Raw genomic sequence first — 23281 nt, forward strand, 5'->3', positions numbered from 1 at the left:
AGGTACTTATTATGAGGAACTGATTGGCTCCTATGATACTGGAAGCTGAGAAGTTCCACAGTTTACTTTCTGCAAGCTGGAGACTCAAAACGCTGGTGGTATGATTCAGTCTGAATCCAAAGGCCTGAGAATGAGGGGAACCCACAGTGTGAATCACAGTCTGAGAGCCAGAGGAGATGAGATCACTTGTCCCAATTCCAGCAGTGAGGCTGGGGTGTGCTGGGGTAGGGGAGAGTTCCTCCTTCCTTTTCTATTCAGACCCTCAGGAATTGGATGATGCCTTTCCTTGTTAAGGGAATGCAATCTACTTTACTGAGTCCACTGATTCAAATGCTGATCTGATATGTAAATACCTTCAGGGTCATACCCAGAAACAATGTTGACATATAAAATTAACCATCACAGGCATTCAACATGCAGTTATAAGATCATCCATGATTAACACCAGTGTTGGTCAATTGCCTCCCAGGTGAAAAGCACTGAAGAAAGTGACATTAAATGCTTGGTAACTTACAAAAAGTATTTACAATACCAAAAGTTATAAGTATTTACTAAAATACTTTCATATGTTGTTTTAAAAATAAATGTGGATTAGAAAGGTTTTGATGTGAAATGTGGGTTTCAGGAGCAACTACAGATCAATAGCAACAGAAAAGCTTTTTTATATTGCAAACAAATGTAACTTTTTAAGAAAATATGAGGATTCAGGATTCATAAATCTGAGAACATATACTATATGTCAAATGTGACAGCTATAAGGAAATCTGCTTTTCTAACTGTTGACCAGGTATTTGATCAGACCAGGTTATTTCATTGTGATAGTTTGTAGATCAGGAAGTTACTATTCTTTTTACGACATTATCTGGACTTCTGTAGAAGAGAGGAAAATCTTACATTACTGTCTCATAAAATTGGAATTTAGGGGTTGTGTATCATAGGAAGACTTCTTTTCATAAATCAGTTATTCTGGTTTTCCTCTTAAACCTGGGTGAGAAATCAAGTTGTCTAATATCCTTGTAGTTCCTCCTTTTCCCCACCTCTATTCATTTCTAGGAATCTTAAAGGGAAGTAACTTTATGTTTCCTCTCACCCACTTCCACATACATAGGAAAAATGGGATCCTCTTATCTATTCATATATCTAGGTTATTTTCAAAACAAATTATTTTACTTCTGTAGGATGGTTAAGAACTAGATTTTACATAATGTGACTCCTGCACAATAAGTATAAAGATAAATAGTAAGCTCGCTAATGACAAAGAAGAAGCCATTGATTCTATAATCAACACTCTTCCACTAACTTGATTCAGTCTTAGCAAGTTATTGTCCTGCTTTGAGCTTCAATTTTCTCATCTGCTGGTTAAGGTTCAGTTCAGTCGCTCAGTCGTGTCCGACTCTTCGTGACTCCATGAATCTCAGCACACCAGGCCTCCCTGTCCATCACCATCTCCTGGAGTTCACTCAGACTCACGTCCATTGAGTCAGTGATGCCATCCAGCCATCTCATCCTCTGTCGTCCCCTTCTCCTCCTGCCCTCAATCGCTCCCAGCATCAGAGTCTTTTCCAATGAGTCAACTCTTTGCATGAGGTGGCCAAAGTACTGGAGTTTTAGCTTTAGCATCATTCCTTCCAAAGAACACTCAGGACTGATCTCCTTCAGAATGGACTGGTTGGATCTCCTTGCAGTCCAAGGGACTCTCAAAAGTCTTCTCCAACACCTCAGTTCAAAAGTTTCAATTCTTTGGTGCTCAGCTTTCTTCACAGTCCAACTCTCACATCCATACATGACTACTGGAAAAACCATAGCCTTGACTAGACCTTTTAGAACTAACACCCAAAAAAGATGTCCTTTTCATTATAGGGGACTGGAATGCAAAAATAGGAAGTCAAGAAACACCTAGACTAACAGGCAAATTTGGCCTTGGAATACGGAATAAAGCAGGTCAAAGGCTAGTAGAGTTTTGCCAAGAGAACACACTGGTCATAGCAAACACCCTCTTCCAACAACACAAGAGAAGACTCTACACATGGACATCACCAGATGGTCAACATCAAATCAGATTGATTATATTCTTTGCAGTAAAAGATGGAGAAGCTCTATACAGTCAGCAAAAACAAGACTGGGGGCTGACTGTGGCTCAGATCATGAACTCCTTATTGCCAAATTCAGACTTAAACTGAAGAAAGTAGGGAAAACCACTAGACCATTCAGATATGACCTAAATCAAATCCCTTATGATTATACAGTGGAAGTGAGAAATAGATTTAAGGGACTAGATCTGATAGATAGAGTGCCTGATGAACTATGGATGGAGGTTCATGACATTGTACAGGAGACAGGGATCAAGACCATCGCCATGGAAAAGAAATGCAAAAAAGCAAAATGGCTGTCTGGGGAGGCCTTACAGATAGCTGTGAAAAGAAGAGAAGTGAAAAGCAAAGGGGAAAAGGAAAGATATAAGCATCTGAATGCAGAGTTCCAAAAAATAGCAAGGAGAGATAAGAAAGCCTTGTCCTCAGCAATCAATGCAAAGAAATAGAGGAGAACAACAGAATGGGAAAGACTAGAGATCTCTTCAAGAAAATTAGAGATACCAAGGGAACATTTCATGCAAAGATGGGCTCGATAAAGGACAGAAATTGTATGGACCTTAAAAAGCAGAAGATATTAAGAAGAGGTGACAAGAATACACAGAAGAACTGTACAAAAAAGATCTTCACGACCCAGATAATCACGATGATGTGATCACTGACCTAGAGCCAGACATCCTGGAATGTGAAGTCAAGTGGGCCTTAGAAAGCATCACTACGAACAAAGCTAGTGGAGGTGATGGAATTCCAGTGGAGCTATTCCAAATCCTGAAAGATGATGCTGTGAAAGTGCTGCACTCAATATGCCAGCAAATTTGGAAAACTCAGCAGTGGCCACAGGACTGGAAAAGGTCAGTTTTCATTCCAATCCCAAAGAAAGGCAATGCCAAAGAATGCTCAAACTACTGCACAACTGCACTCATCTCACATGATAGTAAAGTAATGCTCAAAATTCTCCAAGCCAGGCTTCAGCAATACGTGAACCATGAACTCCCAGATGTTCAAGTTGGTTTTAGAAAAGGCAGAGGAACCAGAGATCAAATTGCCAACATCCAATGGATCACTGAAAAAGCAAGAGAGTTCCAGAAAAACATCTATTTCTGCTTTATTGACTATGCCAAAGCCTTTGACTGTGTGGATCACAATAAACTGTGGAGAATTCTGAAAGAGATGGGAATACCAGACCACCTGACCTGCCTCTTGAGAAACCTATATGCAGGTGAGGAAGCAACAGTTAGAACTGGACATGGAACAACAGACTGTTTCCAAATAGGAAAAGGAGTCCCTCAAGGCTGTATACTGTCACCCTGCTTATTTAATTTATATGCAGAGTACATCATGAGAATTGCTTTGCTGGGAGAAGCACAAGCTGGAATCAAGATTGCCAGGAGAAATATCAGTAACCTCAGATATGCATATGGCACCACCCTTATGGCAGAAAGTGAAGAGAACTAAAAAGCCTCTTAATGAAAGTGAAAGAGGAGAGTGAAAAAGTAGGCTTAAAGCTCAACATTCAGAAAACGAAGATCATGGCATCTGGTCCCATCACTTCATGGGAAATAGATGGCTAAACAGTGGAAACAGTGTCTGACTTTATTTTTAGGGGCCCCAAAATCACTGCAGATGGTTAAGGTTAGATATCTTCTATGGGCTTCCCAGCTCTATTAGCCTAAATTCCTTGTTCTTCAGTTCCTCCCTCCCTCCTGTTCTTCCTTCCTTGCTTTCTCCTTTCACCTCCTTCCTTCCTTCTCCCCAACTTTTAGCCCTTCCTTCTCCTCTTCTTCCTTTCCAGTTCCTCTTTTTTCTCTTCTCTTTTTTTGTTGGGGATGGGCAGGTAGCTATTATCTGAGTTCTTTTTCTCCTCCCTTTGAAAGTTTTTCTTTCTGACCATCTTTATATTCTATATACATTTTATAATTTTGTCAGTTTTCATGGCTTTATTGGCTCTATGCAGAGAATTCTAATCATTAACTTTCTCTTTTTCTCTAGTATACTATTTAGAACCACCTTTTAGAATTATCCCAAATCAAACTTCTAAATTAGAATTCACTTCCTGCTCTAAGGAACAATTAACTTGTTCTACCATCTAGTTTCCACATATTGGTTATTGGATCTTCAATTACCCTTGTTGCCAGATTCAAAGTGGCTAGCAGCTTTATTTCTCCTTCTTTTAAAAAATCTCTTATAGTGAATCAACCAGTAGCCAAATCCCATTAAATCTTCTCAAAAAAGAGTTTTCCCTTTCTCCTCTTCTCAGATTTCATGGGCTCCTATTAAGTTGATTCTAATATTTTCTTGTCTTACCTATGGGAAAGATCTTCTTGTCTGCCAAATCTTTCTAAGATGATGCTCTGATAATGCTGTCCCTTTGCTTGCTAATTGTGAATTCATTATGATAGTCAGCAAAATGAAATCCAAACTTAATGAAATTTGCATGAAGTCCCCCTCTAAAATCCTTGTGATCTGGAAAAAAATATTTTCTCAGTTTTTCCTCATTGGAATAAAGCAAAAACCATGGATTTCATTCCTGTCTTGAAAAGTTAGCTTCATCCTGATTTGTGGTAGCAGATTTTACCCTAAACACCAGCCACTACTTTGGCAAACTATTTCTGAGAATCATAGGGAACTGGGAAAGGAAAAATTAATAAATTCACATTTGTTGTTAAAACTGGAAAATATTGCCTATAGTACGTTTCCTTCAAATAGTTTAAAAGTAGCTTTTAACTTAATAGAGCGCAACGCACAACACATTTGACCCAAATCCACCCTGTTTCTCATTTTTATCTATTATTATTATTGTTGTTGCTGTTTTCAAGCATGCTTGCAGAGTTACACGTTATGTAATTTCTTTTAGTCAGTTCTCATTTAACACCAACCATCCTAGATATAGCCTGAAGAAAAATATTTGGTCACCTGTTGGCTACCCAGTGATGCAGAATCCACCTTTGCATCACCCTCTGAAACAGATTACTTAATAAATACTCAGAGTATCTTCATGTTCATTGCTTTTCAATTTAAAGTATGCTAAACATTTTTGCTTTTAATTTTATTATTAGTAAAAAACATTTTTAAAGATCATTGCAGAATGAATGGAGGCTCTCCTGATGGAAGTCAAATGAAAATGAACAATTTGTTTCTTACAAAGCTTTTTGAGTTTATTAGTTAAAAGCTTTGATGTCGAGGGTGGGATGATTTAGGAGAATGGCATTGAAACATGTATGTTATCATATGTGAAAGGACCGCCAGTCCAGGTTCGATGCATGAGACAGGGTGCTGGGGGCTGGTGCACTGGGATGACCCAGAATGATGGGATGGGGAGGGAGGTGGGGGGGGGTTCAGGATGGGGGACACATGTACACCCGTGGCGAATCCATGTCAATGTATGGCAAAGCCACTACAATGTTGTAAAGCAATTAGCCTCCAATTAAAATAAATAAATGTATATTTTTAAAAATCAGTAAAAAAAAAAAAAGCTTTGATGATTTGAATAAGACAGTGAACAGAGGGAGGCTGTAAAGAGACATTTACCCTTTGGTATGTAATGCCATGATTACAGTGAGAATGAAGGAAGTCAGCTAAGTGACAAGGAGTTGTTGAAGCGAATACTTGAGCAGAGTGGGAGAAGTGATAAGGGGTAGAAGCAACTAAAATGGTCATTTTAAGGTGAGATGGGAAATGAAAATCTGTGGGAAACCAGAGATGAAACTCAAAGTAGGAGTATATAAGCATTAGGAGCAGAAACATTTTTTTTTCCAAGACAGTTCAGATTGATTGCAGAGGAGAACGGTAGAGACCAGTGGGGAAAATGAGGAAATTGCAGTATAAGTCAAAATTGAAAAATTGTCAAAGTAAGTGTGAACAGTTTTTTTTCAAAAGCAAGAAGGTGCTAGTATTAAAATGGTCTACCCCAGTCGGCTTACTCAGGGGAGCTAAGGTGACACGTTAATGTGCTAGTAACAGATGGTTTTCCATTCCCTTTCAGTAAAGTGTGGAGTGGAACTCCCTGATAGCAAGTCAACACATATAAGGGCTCTGAAATGTATTTATATGTATTGGAATCTGCTTTATACACTTGTGTCTTTGAAGTGTTGTGTTAGTTGCTCAGTCGTGTCCAACTCTTTGCAACCCCCATGGACTGTAGCCACTGGGCTCCTCTGTTCATGGGATTTTCCAGACAAGAATACTGGGATGGGTTGCCATTTCCTTCTCCAGGGGATCTTCCCAACCCAGGGACTGAACCCACGTCTCTTGTGTCTGCATTGCAGGCAGATTCTTTACCTGCTGAGCCATTGGGAAAGATTTGGATGCAATTAAAACTGACTTACAGGTCTATGACTTGTATATTTTCTTTTATACTTGTAAAAAATTGCAAAGATGGCAGTACTCTTGCCTGGAAAATCCCATGGACGGAGGAGCCTGGTGAGCTGCAGTCCATGGGGTCACTAGGAGTTGGACACGACTGAGCAACTTCCCTTTCACTTTTCACTTTCATGCATTGGAGGAGGAAATGGCAACCCACTCCAGAATTCTTGCCTGGAGAATCCCAGGGATGGGGGAGCCTGGTGGGCTGCCATCTATGGGGTTGCACAGAGTCGGACACGACTGAAGTGACTTAGCAGCAGCAGCAGCAATGGGAATAAAAATCTTCTGAGGCTGATGGTTTCTTGTCTCCATCTGCCTTCCTAGGAAATATGTTCAGTAGAGTTATGCCCTGGGGTCCAACATGAAAGGGACAGGGCAAGATAAGATTTTCCTTAACTGATAACTGTAAAATGGTATAATTTTCTTAAGTTTAAAGAATGAGAAAACTGTGATTTGTAGAAGTTTCATATCTTGTCTAGAGCTCTGTGGCTTATCATATGGGATCATGATTGCAATCTGTTTCCCTTTCACTCTTTTCTTTTATGTCAAAATCTCTGTTGTGTCACCAAATGATGTTACTCTTGACATTTCCACCATCAACTTATACTGTCTTCCCTCGGTTTTTGTTACTAGGAGTTGTTGACAGTGAAGATACTTTCTGCCTTTAAAAATGGATATTTTACACCTTGTTAATATATTTACACTCCACTATCACTGTTTTTCAGCTTCAGTGATGGAAAATTCACTCTGAGCTTTTTAATACCTTGACCTTACATATCCTTAACTTCTCGCTTTCAGTAATTTATTAAGTACTGTTGAATTTTTTCAAAATAAACCTTATTTCTTTTATTGGGGTATAGTTGCTTTACAATGTTTTGTTAGTTTCTGCTGTACAATGAGGTGAATCATTATTTGTACACCCTATATATAGAATATTCTATATCCCCTTCTTCTTTGATCTCCCTCCCCACCCCACCCCGCCACATCCTACCCCTCTAGGTGACCACATAGCACTTAGCTGAGATCCCTGTGCTATATAGCAGTTCCCACTAGCTATCTATTTTACACTTGGTAGTGTATATATGTCAATCCTAATCTCCCAATTTATTCTCTCCTTCCCAGCCCCTTGCCATGTCCACCCATCCATTCTTTTACATCTGTGTCTCTATTCCTGCCCTGTAATTAGGTTTATCTGTACAATTTTTTTTCTATTTTTTTAGAGCAATTTTAGTCTTACATCAAAACTGAATACAAGGTAAAAAGATATCCCATGTAGCCCCTGCCCCCACATATGCAGAACCTCTCCCATTGTTAGAATCCTCTACCAGAGTGATAAATTTGCTACAATTGATGAACCTACATCGACATATCACTGTCTCCCCAAATCTATAGTTTTGAGTTCACTCTTGGTGTTCTACATTTTATGGGTTTGGACAAATACTCAGTGACATATGGGCTTCCTTGGTGGCTCAGATGGTAAAGAATTTGCCTGCAATGTAGGAGACCTGAGTTTGATTCCTGGGTTTGGGAGATCCCCTGGAGGAGGGCATGGCAACCCATTCCAGTATTCTTGCCTGGAGAGTCCCCATGGACAGAGGAGCCTGGCGGGCTACAGTCCATGGGGTCTCAAAGAGTCAGACACGACTGAACTACTAAGCACACACACGTAGTGGCATGTATCTCCCATTACGGTACCATACAGAGTAATTTTCACTGCCTTATAAATCCTCTGTGTTTCTCCATTCACCACCTGACCCCTGCCCCCTGGCCCCTGCTGATTCCCACTTCTGGAAACCACTGATCTTTTTACTGACTCCATAGTTTTGCCTTTTCCAGAATGCCATATAATTGGAATCATACAGTATATAGCATTTTCAATATAATTTCTTTCACTCAGTGATGGGCATTTAAGTTTTCTCTATGTCTTCACAGTTTGATAGCTCATTTCTTTTTCGCACTGGATAATGTTCTGCTGTCTGAATGGACCACAGTTTATTTATCCATTTGCCTACAGAAGGGCAACTTGGTTGCTTCCAAATTTTGGCAATCTCAATAAAGCTGCTATAAACATCTGTGTGTGGGTTTTTGTGTGGATATAAGTTTTTAATGTAAATTCCAAGGAATGTGATTACTGGATCATATGATAAAAGTGTAAGAAGCTGCCAAATTATTTTCCAAACTGGACTATACCCTTCTGCTTCCTCAACAGCAAAGAATGAGAGTTTCTGTTGCTCCACATCCCCGCTATCATTTGGTATTGTCAGTGTTCTGGATTTAAACCTGTTGATTTTTCTTCTCTTCTGTCTGTATATGATTCATGAATCCTTCTTGTTATGGATACTGTCATTACTGTCATTCAGAATAAAATTATCTTTCCTTCGAACTTTCAGTTCAGTTCAGTTGCTCAGTCGTGTCTAACTCTTTGCAACCCCATGGATTGCAGCATGCCAGGCTTCCCTGTCCATCACTAATTCCCGGAGCTTACTCAAACTCATGTACATCAGGTTGGTCATCTCATCCTCTGTCGTCCCCTTCTTCTCCTGCCTTCGATCTTTTCCAGCATTGGGGTCTTTTCCAATGAGTCAGTTCTTCCCATCAGGTGGTCAGAGTATTGGAGTTTCAGCTTCAGCATCAGTCCTTCTGATGAATATTCAGGACTGATTTCCTTTAGGATGGAACTTTAGGAGCCTTCAAACTTTAGAATCTATTAACAGGTCACTCGCCTTTAATAGGTCTCTCTCTCTAGTCCAACTGTCAGATTCATTGCTAAGTATCAGCTCTAGCATTTTACTTTTCCATTCAATAGCTATCAGAGGTTTTGTTTAATAAATGAAACTTAGGTTGTCATTTTAAACCTCCAAGATATGACTCCAACCTACCCTTCAAACTTAATTTCCTTTTACTACAATCCTTCATATTTTCTCCTTTGCAGGCAAACCAAATTTTTATCCATTTTTGATGTCAGCCTGATGTTTCCTTGCACTTATCTCTATCAAGATTTTCCTTGCACCTTCCACCATTTTTCTTTGTTCAGAAACATTCTATATCTAATTATTATATATCTCCAAGCTACAATCTGTCCCTCCTGTCTACTTCTTATATCTGTTGCTTCTTTTCAGCACTTCTGCTGCTGACCTTGAGTCCCAGCCTTTCTCTAGTGTTCTACGGGAGGACCTAGGTCTCCATACCTGCAAACTGCTGTTATAAAGATTTTTCTTGTGTAGATCATTAAGCTACATTTTCCTACCTTTGAAACTTTGCCTGATTTCCATTTGCTAAAGTAAAATTTTTAGCTTGATATCCAAGACATATTATGGCATCTTGAAGAACTGATATATAATTGATGTATAACTTTATATTATTTTCAGGTATACAACATATGACTTGATAATAGTATATATTATGAAATGATTACCACAATAAGTCTGATTAACATCCATCACCACATATATGGCATTTTTATGTCTTCCCTCATTTCTAAGGTCTTACCTTACATTTTTGTGTCTTATCTCATCTTTTAGGTGTCACCTTTGTTCTCTGAAACATGTTGTTATACACCTCTTTGCTTTTCTACTCTCTTCTGGAGCTTTCCCACTTTGTCCACCTGACCAACTTCTAGTTTTATCTTTTAGTCTGTTATTAAGACATCACCTACTGAATCTCTTCCCTAAACACCCCAGAATTATTCTGTTCATTTTCTACATGTTACAGTTTTATTTCATTTTCTTTTTTATTGAAGTATAATTGACTTCCAATGCCATATTAGTTTCAGGTGTACAATATAGTGTTTTCAATATTTTTATAGACTACACACCATGCAAAGTTAATATTATTGACTATATTTCCTGTGCTCTACATCACAGCCTTTGACCTGATATGCAGTCACAGTCATGTAGGAACAGATAGTTTGTACTCAGAATCCCTTTCATCTAATCTGCCCATCACCCCCAACTGCCTCCCCTGTGGCAACCACCAGTTTGTTCTCTATATCTCAGTCTGTTCCTATTTTGTTATATTTGTTTGTTTTGTTTTTATATGTCAGTATAAGTGAAAGAGTAGTATTTATCTCTTTCTATACCCTCCAGATCCATTCATGTTGTTGCAAATGGCAAGATTTCATTCTTTTTAAAAATGGCTAGGTAATAGTCCATTGTATATACAGTTGTTGTACACCTAGTTCTTGGACAACATAGGTTTTAACGTATATGTGGATTTTATCCATGCATGTGAGGGCTTTTTTTTTTTCTTTTGATAAACATGTACTTCAGCACCACCATATCCACAGTTGGTTGAATCCATGAATGTGGATACACAGAGTGGACTTTAAAGTTACATGTGGATTTTTGACTGTGTGGTTTGGTGCCCCTAACACCCATATTTTTGAAGGGTCACCTCTATATATTGTATCTTCTTTATCCTTTCATCTATTGATGGATACTTATTTAGGTTGCTTTCATGTCTTGGCTATTGTAAATATTTGAGTATTTAATTATTTTAGTGCTTCTAATTCATGAACACAGAATAGTTTTCATTTATTTGTGTTGTCTTCAATTTCTTTCATCAGAGTCTTGTAGTTTTCAGAATACAAGTCGTTCATCATTTTGGTTAAATTTATTCCTAGGTGTTTTATTCTTTTTGATGTCATTGCAAATGGGATTATTTTCTTGATTTCTCTTTCTGATAGTTCAGTATAAATGTATAGAAATGCAACAAATTTCTGTATATTTATTTTGTATCATGTGACATTACTGAATTCATTTATTTTGATAGCTTTTAGGTAGAGTCTTTAGAGTTTGCTATGTATAATATCATGTTGTCTGCAAATAGTGAGAGTTTTACTCTCTTCCAATTTGATGACTTTTTATTTATTCATTTTTGTTGTTGTTGTCTGATTGCTGTCACTAGGACTTCCAAAAAGCTTTCAGATTTTCACTGGTGAGTATGATGTTAGCTGTGTGTTTATCATAAATGGCTTTTATTTTGTTGGGGTATGTTTCCTCTATAGATGGTAAAGAATCTGCCTGCAATGTGGGAGGCCCAGGTTTGATCCCTGAGTCAGGGAGATACCCTAGAGAAGGGAATGGCAACCTGCTCCAGTATTTTTACCTGGAGAATTCCATGGCCAAAGGAACCTGTTGGGCTATAGCCCATGGGGTTGCAGAGTTGGACACATCAGAGACTGACTGACTATGCCTAACTAAATGTTTCCTCTATACCAACATTATTGAGTTTTTGTCACGAATGGATGTTGAATTTTGTCAAATGATTTTTCTGTATCTATTGAGATGATCATGTGATTTTTATCCTTCCTTTGTTAATCTGGTGTATCACGTTAATTGATTTGTGGATACTGAATCATCCTGTATCTGTGCTATGCTTAGTCATTTAGTCATGTCTGACTCTTTGTGCGGAGAAGGCGATGGCACCCCACTCCAGTACTCTTGCCTGGAAAATCCCATGGACGGAGGAGCCTGGTAGGCTGCAGTCCAGGGGGTCACTAAGAGTCAGACATGACTGAGCGACTTCACTTTCACTTTTCACTTTCATGCATTGGAGAAGGAAATGGCAACCCACTCCAGTGTTCTTGCCTGGAGAATCCCAGGAACGGCAGAGCCTGGTGGGCTGCCGTCTATGGGGTCACACAGAGTCGGACACGACTGAAGTGACTTGGCAGCAGCAGCAGCAGACTCTTTGTGACCCCATGGGCTGTAGCCTGCCAGGCTCCTCTATCCATGGGATTCTCCAGGCAAGAATACTGGAGTGGGTAGCCATTCCCTTCTCCAGGGCATCTTCCCAACCCAGGGATGGAACCCAGGTCTCCTACATTGCAGGCGGATTCTTTATCATCTGAGTCACCAGGGGAGCCCTGCATCCTTTCAGTAAATCTCACTTGATCATGACCTATGATCTTATTGTAGTGTTGAATGAAGTCTGTTAATATTTTTTGAGGATTTTTGCCTCTGTGTTTATCAGGGATATTGGCCTGTTAATTTTCTTTTATTTGTAATGTCTCTGTCTGGTTTTGATATCAGGATATTGCTGGTCTTGTAGAATGATATTGAATGTGTTCCATTATCTTCAGTTTTTCAGAATAATTTGAGAAGAATGGGTATTAGCTTTTCTTTAAATGTTTTGTAGAATTCCCCTATGAAGCTATCTGTTCTGAACTTTGGTGGAAAGTTTTTAATTGCTGATTTAATTTAGTTACTATTAATGGTTCTGTACAGATTTTTTGTTTCTTCCTGATTCAGTCTTGGAAGATTATATGTATCTAGGAATTTATCCATTTCTTGTACATGGTCCAAATTTTGGCTTATAATTGTAGTATTATCTTATGATTGTATGTATTTCTATGATATCAGTGGTACTTTCTTCATTTCTAGTTTTATTTATTTGGGCCATCTCCTTTTTTTATGAGTCTGGCTAAGGGTTTATCAATTTTATACAGATTTTTTAAAAAGCCAGCTCTTAGTTTCATTGATCTTTTCTTTTTGTTCTCTACCTCATTTATTTCTACTCTGATCTTTATTATTTCCTTCCTTCTATTAACTTTAGACTTTGTTTTTTCTTCTTTTTGTAGTTCTTTTGAGTGTCATGTTAGATTGCTTATTTGAGATTTCCCTTATTTCCTGAGATAGGCCTGACACACTATCCTGTCTCACTATCCTGTCTCACTATAGTCCTAATCCCTCTTAGGACTGCTTTTGCCACATCCTATAGACTTTGGAAAGTTGAGTCTTCGTTTTGATTAGTCTCAAGAAATTTTTAGATTTCTCTATTGACCTTTTTATTTTTTGTTGTTAGTAGCATATTATTGGAGAAGGCAGTGGCACCCTACTCCAGTACTCTTGCCTACATAATCCCAGGGACGAGGGAGCCTGGTGGGCTGCTGTCTATGGGGTCACACAGAATCGGCCATGACTGAAGTGACTTAGCAGCAGCAGCAGCAGCATATTATTCAGTCTCCATGTGTTTGTGTTTTTTCAATTCTTTTTTTTCCTGTAATTGTTTTCTTGTTTCATATCTTTGTGGTCAGAGAAGATGCTTGATATGATTTCAATTTTCTCTAATTTATTGAGATTTATTTTGTGACCAAGCATGTGATATATCCTGGGGAGTATTCCATGTGACCTTGAAAAGAATATGTATTCTGCTGTTTGGGGGTGGAATGTTCTATGGATATCTATTAAGTACATTTAGTCTAATCTGTCATTTAAGGCCAATTTTTGCCTACTGATTTTCTGTCCAGGTGGTATGTTGCTGGGAGCCGGCACTGGAGTCCCCACCCATAACAAAGTTATGTGGGAGAGTTCTGGTGGGCAAGGCGAGCCAGAACTCGAGGGGTGCCCCTCTGGGCCTGCCTGAGCATCTACCCCAAAACCAGAGTCTGTCTGTTTTACTGCTTCATGACTTTCACCAGCTCCTCTGACAGTCACGGGGACGGCTATCCCCGACGACCTTTCCTCTGAAGGAAATCAACTTAGAGCTCTGGCTAATTAGCCTCTTGGGCATAATAGGAGTGTTTACATCCAAACCCCTCAGATGGCTCTCTAACTTGCCTGACAGGTTTACCCGGACTCCTATAGCTACACATACGATTGTTTACAGTCTCCCAACTGCGAGAGGCACAGGAAGCTTAAGATATTCACATAGTATAGAGCCTCTCGGAGAGTTAGAAATTGTCAGAATAGAACTAGTAGAAGATTTCATTGTTGAGCCAATGCTTGCTGCCAAGTTTCCACATCCCCTGTATTGTATCCTTTGAAGTGTATTAATTAATATAGTTGGTATGTAAAAAAAATAAGTAGTGGCCTTGGTGTTAACAACTTTAGACCCTTAAGGTAATAAATTCTTTCCTTTGGTGTAAACCCACTGCACCTTTGTCCTACAGGAATGCAACTTTATCTAACACCGGAGGATGGCGCCAAACTTTAAAATAATTACTCTTAGAGAAAATAAGTCTTATGGTTGACAAACCTTTGTCAGAGTCATAAAATGTTAACAGGCCTTCTGGCCAGAATATGATGTAAATTACCTAAACCATTTGTATACGATAAATTTGCAGAAATGAAAGACTGGTCTCAATAAGGATCAAAGACTGCTGACTTTGCATGATTTCACACCCCCTATTATCCTCTATGTGCAACTTAGGGTATAAAAGCCCCTGTTGAAAATAAAGCTACGGGCCTTGTTCATCGAAGCTTGGTCTCCCCATGTCGTTCTTTCTCTCACCTTCTAGCTGAATTCCCATCTGGAGCGTGGAGGCTCGTCAAGTCTACTAATTTTGCCTGGGCTTCTAAGATCTGACCTGGGAGGCCTTAGTGTCTCCTCTCCTTCGGGAGAACGGGAGGACGCCTGCGGCCTACGTGGATGGTGTAAACTCCTTGTCTTGGAGTTTTATTGGTTTTACATGTAAATCAAGTTATTCAGACTCTTTTCTCCACTGAATTTTCTCACTGAGATATCCCTATTTAACCACTCTTTATATCTTTAATTAACATTTAAATAAGCTATTGTTTCCTGATTGCTGACGCCGTCCCCCCTTCGAATTCCCTGGATCCACCGGGGCTGGACCCTGGCAGTAGGTATTTCTTTTTTTGCTCTATTAGCCTTTGCCCTGCTTCATTCTGTACTCCAAGGCCAAATTTGCCTGTTTCTACAGCCATTTTGGGGGATGGTCTTGACCCCTGCTTCCTGTACAATACAATGAACTTCTGTCCATAGTTCTTCAGGCACTATGTCTATCAGATCTAATCCCTTGAATCTATTTGTCACTTCCACTGTATAGTCATAAGGGATTTGATTTAGATCAAACCTGAATGGTCTAGTGGTTTTCTCTATTTTTTTCAATTTAAGTCTGAATTTGGCGATAAGGAGTTCATGATCTGAGCAACAGTCAGCTCCCTGTCTTGTTTTTGCTGACTTTATAGAGATTCTCCATCTTTGGCTGCAAAGAATATAATCAATCTGATTTTGGTATTGACCATCTGCTGATGTCCATGTGTAGAGCCTTCTCTTGTGTTGTTGGAAGAGTCCGTTTGCTATTACCAGTGCGTTCTCTTGGCAAAACAGAAAAGCTATACAAAAAAGATCTTCACGACCCAAATAATCATGATAATATGATCACTCACCTAGAGCCAGACATCCTGGAATGGGAAGTCAAGTGGGCCTTAGGAAGCATCACTATGAACAAAACTAGTGGAGGTGATAGAATTCCAGTTGAGCTCTTTCAAATCCTAAATGATGATGCTGTGAAAGTGTTGTAGTCAATATGCCAGCAAATTTGGAAAACTCAGCAGTGGCCACAGGACTCGAAAAGGTCAGTTTTCATTCCAGTCCCAAAGAAAGGCAATGCCAAAGAATGCTCAAACTACCGCACTATTGCACTCATCTCACATGCTAGCAAAGTAATGCTCAAAATTCTCCAAGCCAGGCTTCAAAGATATGTGAACCGTGAACTTCCAGATGTTCAACCTGGATTTAGAAAAGGCAGAGGAACCTGATATCAAATTGCCAACACATGTTGGATCATCAAAAAAGCAAGAGAGTTCCAGAAAAACATATATTTCTCCTTTATTGACTATGCCAAAACCTTTGACTGTGTGGATCACAACAAACTGTGGAAAATTCTGAAAGAGATGGGAATACCAGACAACCTGACCTACCTCTTGAGAAATTTGTATGCAGGTCAGGAAGCAACAGTTAGGACTGGACATGGAACAACAGACTGGTTCCAAATAGGAAAAGCAGTATGTCAAGTCTGTATATCGTCACCCTGCTTATTTAACTTATATGCAGAGTACATCATGCAAAACGCTGGGCTGGATGAATCACAAGCTGGAATCAAGATCGCCATGAGAAATATCAATAACCTCAGATATGCAGATGACATCACCCTTATGGCAGAAAGGGAAGAAATACTAAAGAGCCTGTTGATGAAAGTGAGAGGAGAGTGAAAAAGTTGGCTTAAAGCTCAACATTCAGAAAACTAAGATCATGGCATCCAATCCCATCACTTCATGGCAAATAGATGGGGAAACAGTGGAAACAATGAGAGACTTTATTTTCTTGGGCTCCAAAATCCCTGCAGATGGTGACACTGCAGCCATGAAATTAAGACACTTACTCCTTGGAAGGAAAGTTATGACCAACCTAGACAGCATATTAAAAAGCAGACATTACTTTGCAGACAAAGGTCCATCTTGTCAAAGCTATGTTTTTCCTGTAGTCATGTATGGATGTGAGAGTTGGACTCTAAAGAAAGCTGAGCTCTGAAGATTTGATGCTTTTGAACTGTGGTGTTGGAGAAGACTCTTGAGAGTCCCTTGGACTGCAAGGAGATCCAACCAGTCCATCTTAAAGGAAATTAGTCCTGAATATTCATTGGAAGGACTGATACTGAAGGTGAAACTCCTTTGGCCAGCTGATGTGAAGAAGTGACTCATTTGAAAAGACCCTGCTGCTGGGAAAGATTGAAAGCAGGAGGAGAAGGGGACAAGAGAGGATAAGATGGCTGGATGGCATCACCAACTCAATGGACATGAGTTTGAGTAAACTCCAGGAGTTGGTGATGGACAGGGAGGCCTGGCGTGCTGCAGTCCATGGGGTCAGAAAGAGTTGGACATGACTGAGTGACTGAACTGAACTGATCTATTTCAGAGTTTTGCTTACCATGAGGTTTGTGTGTGTGTGTATATATTTATGTATATTACATATAATATTTGTTTTACATTTTCAATTTCTTTGTTTAAATTCTCACTGTGTTCCTCTAGCCCTCTCCTGAGTTTGGTGTGCTTTTTTATGAATGTAACTTCAATCATTCTATTCAATAAATTGCTTGTCTCCATTTTATGAGAGGTTTTTGTTGTTGTTGTTCTGGGGCTTTATCTTGTGCTTTCATTTGGAACATATTTCTCTGTCTTCTCATTTTGTTTGGCTTTTTTTTGTTTGTCTCTATAATTTGGGTGAAATAATTACCTCTCCTGCTCTTGAAGGTAAGGTCTTGTCTGGGAGTGTCCCTATGCTGACCATGTGTGCCCAGTGGCTTTGGCAGGAGGACTGAGGCCAAACAAGCATGGGCAAGGGCTTTTTTCAGGGTTTTCTAAAGTTTTTGCATTGGCAGGGTGGGCTGGAAGCTGTTAAGGCAAGGACTTGTTCTAAGGTACATATGCATTTTGATGTATGGGAGGATTTTATTCTTTCCTTCTAAATTGTCAGCTCTTTTAGTTTAAATTTCTAATCTTTTATTTCCTACAACATCTAGTACATGTTCTTTGCACATATTGAAACAAAATAATTATGGTTTAAATAAATGAGGTGAAGCATAACTTTAATGCTCATTAATGGAAATTTTTTTAAAAATTTACACTGTAAGGGAACTTTAGAATAATTTATTCTAAGTTCTTCATATTACATATAAGAGAATCAAGTTCTATAAAGGTCTGTCACTGTTATCAAGATCTCAGCAATTAAGAAGCATATATTAGGACAAGAACCAAAGTCTCTTGATTCAGAGGCAATGCTTTTATGTATTTTTAACTATACTACTGTGCCTTTTTGAATATGTAAGTTATCTTGTGAATCTTTTTTGATGCTTTACATGATAATGTGTCCAATTAATTACTTAATTTTCAGTGATAATTTCATAAGTTATATGAAGATCTTTGTTAGATAAGTAATATTAAAAAGTAAAATTTTCAGTTCTATAAATAATTTTTTAAAATAAACCATGAATAACTCCCTTGAATGCAAACTAGAATGAGAAAGAAGATATATAACTATTACAAAATGAAATCTCATATAAGCATATTTCTTGCCTTTTCTAAGAAAGATTTTAAGAAGAAAACTACCCTTAGAACTCACATAGAACTGGACCACATGTTCAATAGCAAATTACTTTATTAAGAAACTTAGTACAGGTATGTGATTAGTCAATGATATGAATATAAACCATAAATAATAACTACTTTGGTTAAATAGTTTTATTTATACTAGCAGGCTAATTTATTAATGCAGTTCTCTGATTTTGCATATATGTTTTTATTCATGTATTTTGCATTTGCATACATTCAAACTGTATAAATGTGTATAGCATTAATTTATTATGATTGCCATTTTATATAGATAATTTGATTCCCTCTACTTTAAAAATTGAGATCCAACCAGTCCATCCTAAAGGAGATCAGTCCTGGGTATTCATTGGAAGGACTGATAATGAAACTGAAACTCCAATACTTTGGCCACCTCATGTGAAGAGTTGAGTCATTGGAAAAGACCCTGATGCTGGGAGGGATTGGGGGCAGGAGGAGAAGGTGACGACAGAGGATGAGATGGCTGGATGGCATCACCGCCTCGATCGACATGGGTTTGAGTGAACTCCGGGAGTTGGTGATGGACAGGGAGGCCTGGCATGCTGCAATTTATGGGGTCGCAAAGAGTTGGACATGACTGAGTGACTGAACTAACTAACAAACTTTAAAAATTAGCAAACTTTGTAAGTCTTAAAGGTTAATACTGTGGTGTAAGTAAAACATGTCTTTGCTTTAAACTCTAGCAAACATTACATTCTCAGAAAGACTGGAGCATGGTTTCTAACTGTCTTTAATATTTTCTATTTAAAAGGTAAATAAGATTTGTGGCCGTCCAGTCAGAACACCCACACAAAGCCCCCGTTGTTCTTTTGATGGAAGCAAAGAGAAGCATGGAATGAAGATCTCTATAAGAAACGGTGAAGAGACACTTGCCAACAGAAGAAAGTAAGACATTTGTTTTACAACCAGAAAGAGAAAGAAAGTAAGCCATTAATTTTACAAGAGAATAGAATGTTTTCAATTAAGTAGAACAAAATACACTAATGAAGAAACAAAAGATCAACATTAATTACCTTTAAAATTCATCGCTTCCTCCTATTCTGTTAACTAGGAAGACAGGTTCAACTCAGAAGACCGAAATACCTAAGATGAGGGATATTTTTTTATAATGCAATGTGGCCTGCCTTACACACATATGATCATGGTACACTTCAAATGTGGCTGGTGTCCAGTGTTAGTACAGCAATCTGTGACAGTCATCTTGCTTAATTGAAACTATGCCCATTGAATAGTAACTCCTTATTTCCCCCTCCTTGTGGTAAACAATATTGAGTTATATACTTCAGAGTTTATAAAGAGGGCAGATCTCATGGTAGGTAAGTGATCTTACCACAAAAAAAAAAAAAATTAAATGTGGCTAGTGTGACATGATTGAATTTTTAATGTTACATAATTTCAATTAATTTTAGTTAAAGTTTTACATGTAACTAGTGACTACTATATTGGACAGAATGCAAGACAAAGAGTGTTCATATAAATGATGTGACAAATGTTACTGAATGTTAGGTATCTGTTAAAAGAAAATAATGGCAATACCTTTTATCTTGAATGCTGAAAATTTCCATCTGTTGACTCAAAATTATAAGCATTGATTTAGTGGCTTGCTCCTGTAACTCACATTTCTATACTGTGCCCGTTATTATTTCACTTGTTAAATTAAAGCCTTCATTAGTATCCTTTTGGTTAATTGGTGATTAAACTAAAAACTGTTTAATACTGGAACATTTGTTTTGGTATTCAATTGACCAGTACAATGGCAAATATTAGTTTCTCAGTAGTTTTTAATTGAACTGAAATTCAGAATTATGTATTTGTTTATTAATTCAAACAATTATTTCTAACAATGCCTTTTGGAGAATTCAGTGTTTTACATAGATTTGGAGAAGGCGATGACACCCCACTCCAGTACTCTTGCCTGGAAAATCCCATGGATGGAGGAGCCTGGTAGGCTGCAGTCCATGGGGTCACTAATAGTCAGAGATGACTGAGTGACTTCACTTTCACTTTCACTTTCATGCATTGGAGAAGGAAATGGCAACCCACTCCAGTGTTCCTAAAGGTTATGGCAGTTTCACCACCAAAATGACCTTGATACTAGAAAACCAAGACAAAACCCAATACTTAACATGGTTTATTCCCTTGCAAACTAAGACCATGCAGGTGAAATGTTACAAAATGACTCAAGAGCAATGAGCGGGCTTATCTAAATGGAAAGTATTTTAAGTCATTGAGTAGACCTCTATGTCACCAGTCTTGCAAACTCTCTATTTCTATGCTCTTGACTGGTCAGTCACCATTAGCCATTTCCTGTGAATAAGCATAAGCTCATCATAGGTTAATTTCTTGAACAACCAGAGATCCTGCACTTGAGCCTACTTAGCATTTGATTTTTACACATTTTTATTGCCACTCCTGAATGGAACTTAATTGCTGTGATAGTATATTTCTGCTTGAGGCCTATATACTGTGGAGACTTATCCATAAACAGGGGCTTCCCAGGTGGCGCTAGTGGTAAAGAACCTGCTTGCCAATGGGAGATACATAAGAGAAGTAGGTTTGATCCCTGGGTTGGGAAGATCCCTTGGAGGAGTGTGTGGCAACCCACTCCAGTATTCTTGCCTGGAGAATCCTGTGGACAGAAGAGCCTGAGGGGCTATAGTTCATTGGGTTGCAAGGAGTCTGACACAACTGCAGTGACTTAGCAGAGAGCAGCATCCATTAACTAGACCTGAATTTTATTTATCCTTTCTTATCGTAAGGTAGACTTTTTAAACCAAACAGTGCAGAAGGCTGCAAATAAGAAAAGAGTTTATTTTGCTCTTAAGAATTGCAATTCCAGAGACACAGATTCAGATGAAACTGTTGAAGGTGGGCAAAGAGTCAGGGGCTTATAAAGACAAAAGCCACCAAGGTTGTTAAAGTTGTCTGGAAATCATTATGATTGATTCTGATGAAAGAAAGGAAATATTTATTCTTAAGGACTATTCAGGATTCAATTCTATTTTATTTTCAGGTTCAATCAATGGATAGTCTGACATGAGTTATTTGGGGTAAGGATGAGATGAGTATCATTGGGCAGATATTTTGGGTGCCTGTATTAAGACAATATGTGGTTGAAGGTCAGATTCCATCCAGGCTGAAATATGCATACATCACACTTCCTCAGCAGACTCCTGGCTCCATTTTAGAAAGCTCTGTTGGAAATACCATTTTGATTTTCCTTTCACAACCTGAATTTTATTTACCTTTCATCAACTGATCTTTCCCCTTGAGGTCATAAATTTTGATTGAAGTAGATGGGGCAGCATAGGAATAGGTGCTTACTGAGTCTGGGCTATCTTCCAGGCATCTTGTGATTTTCCCATCTGCTTGAGCTTGATTTCCAGTAGATCACTTCCCCTTGATGTTATATTGCTTTAATACAAGCCTGATCTTATAGCCTGGCAGATCAGATAGCACTTAGCTCCTCATGGGCATCTCAGGTCGCAGAGTCACTTGCTGGCTTATGGTCAAATATGCAGTTTCTGTCAGAGTCCAGTTGTAAACCAACCAGTTGACCAACATACTGAGTGACAGATCCACCAACCGATCAGCCAATCAACTAACCAAAAATAGTGTTCAATAAAAGAAAAAATGACTTTACTCCAAAACTCTTGATGTCTATACTTTGATTTTTCTAATGGGGCTTTCAGGAGTCTCTGCAGAACATGTTTATTTGCCACCAATACTTCAGTTACCATTGAATAAATGAACTAAGTAGTCTAGACTGAACATCTGAGCAGCTTGGTGATATCTTATAAATGCATTATAGCAGCATGCTATGTTGTAATACATGTGTAATATGTTTTCTCTAACATGCAAAGGGATCCAAAAATGTCTGTGCTTCTTCCTGTGCTCTAGGTTATCTGTGCAGAGATTTGCCTTTTAAATTAGAAGAATATCACAATTAGATTTAGACTACTAGAGATTTAGAAACCCTGCTGAATTGTCAAGCACTCAAAATGTCAATATTTTCCCCATCAGAGTCATTCACTTGTCTACTAAGTTATCTAGGATAATGTGATCAATATTTGATTATCAGCTTGGTGTCCTGTAGGATGTCTGGATGATTGTGGCTCTTGTCTGTCATGGAGTGGGAGAATTGCCTTGAGGTCTAATAGTAACTGTTCTTGCCAGCTGAAAGTGAAATGTTTCTAATTGTCCTTACTAATTGGTAAGGAGAGAAGAGCATTTGTCAAATCATTAGCTGGATAGCAGGTGGCAGGACATGTTTTGATTTGCTCTAGCAGACAACACATGCAAAGGAGCATGTAATTGGAGTCACTGTCTGACTCTGGTTATGATAATCCAACCTTTCTCCATGGCCACCCAATGCACACAGACAGGCCGAGCAAGTGAAGTCAGTGGTGAGGTGTTAGGATCACCATTATTACACTTTTCCTGGCTTCATGACCCTAAACTGAGCAATTCCCTGAGCATATTGTGGTAGTGTGATATAAGGTAAGAAATATATATTTGTTCTTTGACACCATTTGTGACATAGAACTACTAAAATGCTTGGATCTTCCTATGATGAAAGCAGAATGTTATTTTTTGTTCTCTTAATGAGGTGACTTTTGGATCCCACCTAAGTATGGGGGCTGGTTATCTGGAAAGTCAACATGTGATTAGAAGGTTGGAATTTTTTAAACACAAAGCTCTCTCTTTCTCTCTTTTTTATTTTTTTGGCTGAGTAGCATGTGGGATTTTAGTCCCTGACCAGGAATAGAACCCACACCCTCTGCAGTGGAAGTACAGAATCTTAGCCACTGGATGGAGCAGGGAAATTGCTGAAGGTTCACTTTTAGTCTCACTTTCCAGACTCTGGTGAGGGGGAAGGGGTCACAGGGTTGACTCAATTGCCAGTGTCCAATGAGTTAATCAGTCACAGCTGTGTAATGAAGCCTCTGTAAAACCCCA

General features: G+C 38.7%; 1 protein-coding gene across 3 annotated transcripts in view; it reads left to right on the top strand.

The window, feature by feature from the left end:
* GPC5 (glypican 5) overlaps nucleotides 1–23281 on the top strand; it is a 710259-nt gene that overhangs the window by 334633 nt on the left and 352345 nt on the right. For all 3 annotated transcript variants that reach the window (XM_055542771.1, XM_055542772.1, XM_055542774.1), the window contains exon 4: nucleotides 19074–19207. In XM_055542771.1, the coding sequence (XP_055398746.1) occupies nucleotides 19074–19207 (134 nt within the window). The remainder of the gene's footprint in view (nucleotides 1–19073; nucleotides 19208–23281) is intronic.

Source organism: Bubalus kerabau, chromosome 12 (assembly GCF_029407905.1).
Source record: "Bubalus kerabau isolate K-KA32 ecotype Philippines breed swamp buffalo chromosome 12, PCC_UOA_SB_1v2, whole genome shotgun sequence".
Lineage (NCBI taxonomy): Eukaryota > Metazoa > Chordata > Mammalia > Artiodactyla > Bovidae > Bubalus > Bubalus kerabau.